At 43.0% G+C, this 8,415-nt stretch overlaps 1 protein-coding gene across 3 annotated transcripts in view; it reads right to left on the reverse strand.

The window, feature by feature from the left end:
• LOC139544184 (fibrinogen C domain-containing protein 1-like) overlaps positions 1 to 5,207 on the reverse strand; it is a 340,468-nt gene extending 335,261 nt beyond the window's left edge. For 2 of the 3 annotated variants that reach the window (XM_071351004.1, XM_071351003.1), the window contains exon 1: positions 4,262 to 5,199. In XM_071351004.1, coding sequence (XP_071207105.1) covers positions 4,262 to 4,333 — 72 coding nt within the window. In that variant the 5' untranslated portion in view covers positions 4,334 to 5,199. Of the gene's footprint in view, positions 1 to 4,261 lie in introns of all 3 variants that reach the window. The other variant, XM_071351005.1, reaches the window with a different exon arrangement.
• Between the last annotated feature and the right edge of the window lie 3,208 nt (positions 5,208 to 8,415).

Raw genomic sequence — 8,415 nt, forward strand, 5'->3', positions numbered from 1 at the left:
CCTTTGATAATCTTCGGATGTTTGCACTCACGAGACTCCCAGTTACACAATAAATGTTATTTTTGTTCGATAAATATGACTTTTATAACAAAAAAACGCCCTTTGGATTGCGCGTTATGTTCAGAAAACTACAGCCTAGTTCCAGTCCTGAAAGGCAGAAGAAAATTCCCAAACGTATCAGATTCAAAAATATTACAAAAAATATTTATAATCATGCAATCACAATTGAAATATACCAAAACACAGCTTAGCCTGTTGTTAATCCACCTATCGTGTCAGATTTTGAAAATATGCTTTGCAGCGAAAGCAATCCAAGCTTTTGTGAGTGTATCAATCAATGCTACAACAGCTAGCCCCAAATTAGCATGGTCACGAAAGTCAGAAAAGCAATCAAATTAATCGCTTACCTTTGATAATCTTCGGATGTTTGCACTCACGAGACTCCCAGTTACACAACAAATGTTCTTTTTGTTTGATAAATATTACTTTTATCACAAAAAAACGCCATTTGGGTTGCGCGTTATGTTCAGAAAACCAAAGCCTCGTTCCTGTCACGTTCCTGACCTGTTTTCTGTTAGTTTTTGTATGTGTTAGTTGGTCAGGACGTGAGTGTGGGTGGGCAGTCTATGTTTTCTGTTTCTATGTTGGTTTTGGGTACCTGATATGGTTCTCAATTAGAGGCAGGTGGTTTTCATCTCCTCTGATTGAGAATCATATTAAGGTAGGTGTTTTCACATGGTTTGTTGTGGGTGGTTGTCTTCCGTGTCTGTGTCTGCGCACCACACGGGACTGTTTCGGTTGTTCGTTCGTTTGATGTAGTCTGTTCCTGTTCGTGAGTTCTTCGTGTAGTTATGTAAGTTCCATGTTCAGGTCTGTCTACGTCGTTTTGTTATTTTGTAATTTTCCAAGTGTTTTTCGTGTTCGTCTTCGTCTTTAAATAAATTTCAATATGTCATCACACCTCGCTGCATTTTGGTCGAATCCTTGCTCCTCCTCTTCGGATGAATAGGAGGAGGAGAACCGTTACAGTTCCGTTCGACGACAATTCAAAAAAGTATCCGTAATGGTCGTAGAAACATGTCAAATGTTTTTTATAATCAATCCTCAGGTTGTTTTTAACAAACATAATCGATAATATTTCAACCGGACCGTAACCAATTCAATAAGAGAGAAAAAGAAAATGGAGAGCTACCCCTCTCGTGCGCAGGAACTAATCAGAGGACACCTGACTAGTTTTGAAAAATCTTGCTCATTTTTCAAAATAAAAGCCTGAAACTATGTCTAAAGCCTGGTCACAGCCTGAGGAAGCCATTGGAAAAGGAATCTGGTTGATACCCCTTTAAATGGAAGAAAGACGGGCCAGGAAACACAGATGTTTTTTTTAAGAAATCACTTCTGGGTTAGATTTTCTCAGGTTTTCGCCTGCAGAATCAGTTTTGTTATACTCACAGACAATATTTTGACAGTTTTGGAAACTTTGGAGTGTTTTCTATCCTAATCTGTAAATTATATGCATATTCTACGATCTGGATCTGAGAAATAGTCCGTTTACCTTGGGAACGTTATATAAAAAATAATATCTGACCCCTAGCGTCAAGTTAAACAGTCCAAATCACATTACACAATTTCACAAACAGTATCATCCTCACTCATTCATCTTATACAATAATTAGATGTAAGCCTCATATCTGAGGCTATTGTATAAACAACGTTATGGTAATGTGGCCATATTGTCTCCCATGAGTTTCACAAAATTGTACCAAACGGACCAGTTCGTAGCTGGATTCTTCACCGATCTTTTATACCTTCTCCAGAACATAAATGTCGTTCGGTTCTCCAGTTCTGTGAGGTGGAAGAAATTCCTTTGTTCTCTCTATGACACTCTCTCTCTATACGGTCTGGCCATGAGGCAGGATTTTCCCTAGGAACTTACGACCTCTCTGACCACAGCAGCCTGGTTATAGGAGACAGAGAGAGATGGTGCCGAGGTAGGGGGATGGTGCTCGCGGTGTCCAAAGAGGGCAACGTCATGACACAAGAGAATGCTCCAATGCATAGCGCCAACTGTAAAGTTTGGTGCAGGAGGAATAATAGTCCGGGGCTGTTTTTCATGGTTCGGGCCCCTTAGTTCCAGTGAAGGGAAATCTTAACGCTACAGCATACAATGACATTCTAGACGATTCTGTGCTTCCAGCTTTGTGGCAACAGTTTGGGGAAGGCCCTTTCCTGTTTCAGCGTGACAAAAAAGCAAAACCCATACAGAAATGGTTTGTAGAAATCGGTGTGGAGGAACTTGACTGGCCTGCACAGAGCCCTGACTTCAACCACATCGAACACCTTTGGGATGAATTGGAACGCCGACTGCAAGCCAAGCCTAATCGCCCAACATCAGTGCACCAACCTCACTAATGCTCCTGTGGCTGAATGGAAGCAAGTCCCCGCAGTAATGCTCCAACATCTAGTGGAAAGTCTTCCCAGAAGAGTGGAGGCTGTTATAGCAGCAAAGGGGGGACCAACTCATTATTAATACCCATGATTTTGGAATGAGATGTTCGACTAGCAGGTGTCCATATACTTTTGGTCATGTGTACGTTGTGAGTTCAAAATGTAGCCAAGTAGTCCCACCTTAAGTAGCTAGCTTATTTAACTGGTCCATTGTTGCCCATGGGAGGAAGTTAAGCTAGCAAGCGTTTTAGCTATGAACACAAAAACTAAAAGTGTACTGTGTGACAGAGCCATATACCGTTTTCCAACATGAAAGAGAGGAGGATGGCATTGGAGTTCAACTAGTCTACAAGTAGGGTGAGTCAAAAAAAAAATGTTACACACACATACACACACACACACACATGCACTACAAACACACACCCACAGAGAAAGCAGTACCATGGACAGCCATGTGATATTTAGCAACATTGATTGGACTAAATTGTTTTTGGTAATATTAAGTTTGTTTTCAGTGAATTAAGCTAGGCATTTATAGCCTTGTTGATTTGATGATGTTTACATTTTGAATTTGAAATGGTGCTCAAATAGCGGAGGCAGTGCTCCTGTTGTCTTTGTGCTGATTTGTGTTAACTCCGTGGTTATACATCAGTAGTTGATTAGTAAACTGTCAAAAACAATAACCTACTTGACCATGCTGCAGGTGATATAACTGTTTGTTACATGCAATATTTGCTTGGTGGACTTCAGACAGATGTTGCTCTCCTGTTTTGTGATGAAACAAACGTATGTTTAGTTTAATGTATTACGCCACTGTGTGACTGTTGTCATTTTGTTGTCACGGCCTTATTGTATATCAGGGTGGCGTATGAATTAATGCGTTATAGCGCAAACAACGCAATTATCACAACATAGGTTGTAATACGGCTTTTTTACTGTCTTGGCTCTCTCAGTGATTTTACCCACGCACCGCTACTGTCTCCATCACGTCATCTACAGCCCCAGCGTCCCCCGTCACTATATTACCTTGCACTGACCTTGCGATCACACATGAACTATTCCCCAAAGTGATCTTGACCGCCCGCAACGCAGCGCACGTCCGCGTACATCTCCATTCATCTGAACTGCGTGGTCAGACTACTAGGCGTTTTCTCCGCCGGTCTTTCATAGAAATGAGCTAGCAAATGTTTCCCTCAACCCTCAAGGCACACTTAGGAAAGATCACGACAGCACGTTTGAACATAATTAATCAAATTAGCTTTAACTAGGTGGAAACATAATGGGGGGGGGCGAGGGGGGGCGATGCACAACCAGCCCAGCAGATGAATTCCACATCTACCGTATATAATTTGGAGATGGAAAAGCCAATATCACACTGTCCAAGGAGTCCAAAATCTTTTCCCCTTTTCTCGCCTCTTTCTCGATCAGTAAAGCAATTCCGACTGGAGATAATATCACCGTATCTTCCGAGGCTTCCGAGGCTTGCGTTAGGGGGAAAAAATAACCTATTAGCCACCCACTTGATCAAAGGGCTGGGTTACAAACTGTGACAGGAACAAGAAGTGCCAGAGCGAGGGGAGAGACCGCTGGGGAGAGAGTGGAGAGACCGCTGGGGAGAGTGGGGAGCTCCGCTGCGCTACTCCCACAGAACAGAGCGCTGCCCCAAAAATACAACAGGGCTTCGCTTCCCGCGGGAGGAACATGAAATACTGCGCCAAAGGTGCAACTGCCTGTCTGGCGCTCTATGCCAAACCTATAAAGCCTTACAACGCACAGTTGCCCTGGGAAAAGGGATACATGGAGGCTTGCCACGTACCTGGTTTTTATGCCGTGGTCCATCTTCGAGTTCCGAAGTGCTGTTCATGATTCCCCGTCGGTCATTTACCATTCTCCGGAGAACCTTTAGACCAAAGCCGCCTGTTGGTACCAGGCGGGGGAAAGGAGAACGCTCTATTAGTCTCTTTCCGGACGATCTACTCCATAGAACGAGGTGTTAGCTCTAAGTGTCCACGTACAGAGGGAGAGAGAAGCTAAACTACTTCTCGACCACACGGTCTGGCTACGGTTCTAGAAGGAGTAATGGGGAAGCTACAGCCACACACATAGTGAGCTCATACCCAATGCACAGAACTGAACTTCTTTGCCTCTCTGGGTTGTTTTCGGTTAATTTTGGCCATTACCTTCGGCAGGCAACAACCTATAACAATCAGAGATCAAAGAAAGTCAAAGTAAGAAAATGAACAGAGAATCCAATGAAAATGTCACTTGGATAGCGGGAATATATTCCAAATAAATGTGTCTACTAAAAAAAACTCATTAGCGCTCTCCTTACAGAACTGCTCTCACCAATCGTTCAGCAAGTGCCAAGAATGTGTTATCCTCAGTATTGAAGAAGTAAAAAAAACAAATAGTTAGTTACTTCCAGACTGTCCCGTTTTGAGTGAAAAGGAGAAAGCCAAGGTACAGTGCAATAGCCTATCGCCTGATACCTTGCTATGTGGTGCGGTTGATTTCTTCCCACAATTGAGTGATGACTGCAAGGCTCCGGTCAGCGGAGTTTAGTAGCTGATATGCATGAGGATGGTTATTTCGCACAGATGCTTTTGACAAGAGCGGTTCAGTCAGATTAGCGGGCTCGGTTCGTGTGCGGCGTGGGGCACTCCGTGCCTCCGAAGCTGTCAATCAGCGCCGTCCCCTCCGTGCGCGCAGCGCGTTCCACCATGCTCTCGTTCTGCTCGACTCTGTTCTGCTGTGCCCTCCGCGCGCATCTAGCTGGTGCTGTGCCTCTGTCGCTGCCTCTGCCTACGAATGCACAGCTCGTGCGATGCTGCCTACCCCCTACCCACCTTTCCCCCGGCCCTCGAGACTCGTTCACTCTGCAGAAACCACATGCAAAACGAAACCAGAGCAAAACGTACACGAGACTCTTATGGGTAAATACAACTCTCAATAGAATGTACTGGATGAATGAATGTAGTCCATCTCTCTCTCACACACTCTCTTCTCCCTTCTAATTGTTGTGTTGCTACCAACAGGCTACAGATGAAACATCTGGGTTGAAGCAAAAGCATGTCGTTGACTGATTAACGTAAGCTACTTATTTTTCACAGCATGTGGATGCACAAAATATATGTACCATATGCAGCATAACCTACATTTGTTTGCTACCTAACTCTGATAACAGGTTATTACATGGATTAGATATGAAACATAGTAGGACACCGTTTGGCTATGTTTATAGCATGTACACAGCCTTCAGAAAGTATTCAGACCACTTGATTTGTTACACATTTTGTTATGTTACAAAGTAAGAATAACATTGATTTACTTGTCCTTTTTGTCAAAGTTCCACACACAATATTATGTAAGGTCAAAGTGGAAGAAACATTTCATGATAAAAATAATAAATAAAACACTAATATATCTTGATTAAGTAAGTAATCACCCCGTAAGTCAATATGTTATAATCACCTTTGGCAGTGATTACAGCTGTGAGTGTTTTTGGGTAAGTCTCTTAAGAGCTTTGCATAGCTGGATTTTACAATACTTGCCCATTATTCTTAAAAATATTATTCAAGCTCTGTCAAGTTGTTTGTTGATCATTGCCATAGATTTTCACGCCGATTTAAATCAAAATTGTAACTAGGCCACTCAGGAACATTCGATGTAGTCTTGGTAAGCAACTACAGTGTATATTTGGCCTTGTGTTTTAGGTTATTGTCCTGCTGAAAGGTGAATTTGTCTGCCAGTGTCTGTTGGAAAGCAGACTGAACCAGGTTTTCCTCTAGGATTTTGCCAGTGCTTCGCTCTATTCCGTTTATTTTTATCTTAAAAAACACACATGATGCAGTATTACCTTAGTGCCTTATTGCACAAACCTAATTTAGGTCAGTATTGTGGAGTGTCTACAATGTTCTTGATCCATGCTCAGTTTTCTCCTATCACATCATTAAACTCGGTAACTGTTTTAAAATCACCACTGGCCTCATGGTGAAATCCCTGAGTGAAATTCACTTTTCGACTGAGGGACCTTACAGATAATTGTATATGTATAAGGGCACAAGACCCAAATGCAGACACAGGAGGCAGATGGTAGAGCTCCGATATTTATAATAACAAAGGGAGTAGGCAAAGGCAGGTCGGGGACAGGCGAGAGTTCATAAACCAGGTCAGAGTCCAAACAGTACCAGACGATAGGCGGTCTCGAGGTCAGGCCAGGCATGTGTCAGAAACCAGATCCGAGTCCAAAACAGTACAAGGGGATAGTCAGGCTGGTAGTCAGAACAGGCAGAGTGTCAGGCAGGCAGGTACGGAGTCAGGACAGGCAACGGTCGAAACCAGGAGGACTAGCAACAAACAGAGACTGGGAAAAATAGGAGCAAGGAAAACCGCTGGTTGACTTGGCATACAAGACGAACTGGCACAGAGAGACAGGAAACACAGGGATATTTACACCGGGGATAATAAGTGACACCTGGAGGGGGTGGAGACAATCACAAGGTCAGGTGAACCAGATCAGGGTGTGACAATATGTGGGTACAGAGATGGGCTAGTCATTCAAAAATCATGTTAACCACTATTGTTGCACTCATAGTGAGTCCATGTAACTTATTATGTGACATGTTTAGCACATTTTTACTTATTTAGGCTTGCCATAACAAATAAGTTGAATACTTATTGACTCAAGACTTTACAGCTTTTCATTTGTAATTAATTTGTAAAAAAAAAAATAATAATAATAATAATCCACTTTGACAATATGGGGTATTGTGTGTAGATCAGTGACACAAACTCTCCATTTAATCCATTTTAAATTCAGGCTGTAACACAACAAAATGTGGAAAAAGTCTAGGGGTGTGAATATTTTCTGAAGGCACTCGCAACATGCAAGAGTGTCAGCAAGAAATGCAATTGGATGGTATAATGCTATTAGGTGAGCATTTCCATATAGTCATTAAAGGTGCATCCGTATTGGTGCAGGGACAATTAAACATAGCCAGAGACATCAAGTTGCATTGATAGAAACATTTGTTTATTAATCTATTTTGTTAACTGTGCATAACAACAAGGATTCCCCTGGAGAAAATGCATTTAATTACATCCATAGGTTTTGATTTAGCATAACAAAATGAGATGGAACACTCTTCACTGCCATATATGAAATATTCCATAACAGTGTCACTTGTGTTATTAACTGCCTTTCAACTGCCAAAATGGACACATTGACTTCACATATGCTTACTCTGACAAGAGACATGGCAGTTGCTAAATGACCTTACAAAATGTATTTTCATCCCCAGGAGCAAAGGTCCCCATTTGAATAAGAAAAGTGCATGCTCTGTGCAAATATAATGCATCCTAAGCACAATCGGCAGTGGTTTCCACACTTAGCATGCATCGTTGTGGGCTACTGACACAGATTGGAATAACATGGTTTTCTCTCATGCATATGAGGCATGACTGTAATATCACCAAGATGTGACAGGCAAGCAGGATGGAAGGCCAGGTGTATGATGTGAAAAACACCATATTCCCACTTACAACAACATTGTCTGGCAGCTAGTTGTAGCAGGCTGCCCAAGAGGTGGTCTAGCTAGTGTAAAAGCAAGAGGTGGGCTAGCTAGGGTAGCAGCAAGCGGTGGGTTAGCTAGTGTAGCAGCAAGAGGTGGGCGAGCTACTGTAGCAGCAAGAGGTGGGCTAGCTAGTGTAGCAGCAAGAGGTGGGCTAGCTAGGGTAGCAGCAAGCGGTGGGTTAGCTAGTGTAGCAGCAAGAGGTGGGCGAGCTAGTGTAGCAGCAAGAGGTGGGCTAGGTAGTGTAGCAGCAAGCGGTGGGTTAGCTAGTGTAGCAGCAAGAGGTGGGTTAGCTAGTGTAGCAGCAAGAGGTGGGCTAGGTAGTGTAGCAGCAAGAGGTGGGCGAGCTAGTGTAGCAGCAAGAGGTGGGCTAGGTAGTGTAGCAGCAAGAGGTGGGCGA

Source organism: Salvelinus alpinus, chromosome 18 (assembly GCF_045679555.1).
Source record: "Salvelinus alpinus chromosome 18, SLU_Salpinus.1, whole genome shotgun sequence".
Taxonomy (NCBI): domain Eukaryota; kingdom Metazoa; phylum Chordata; class Actinopteri; order Salmoniformes; family Salmonidae; genus Salvelinus; species Salvelinus alpinus.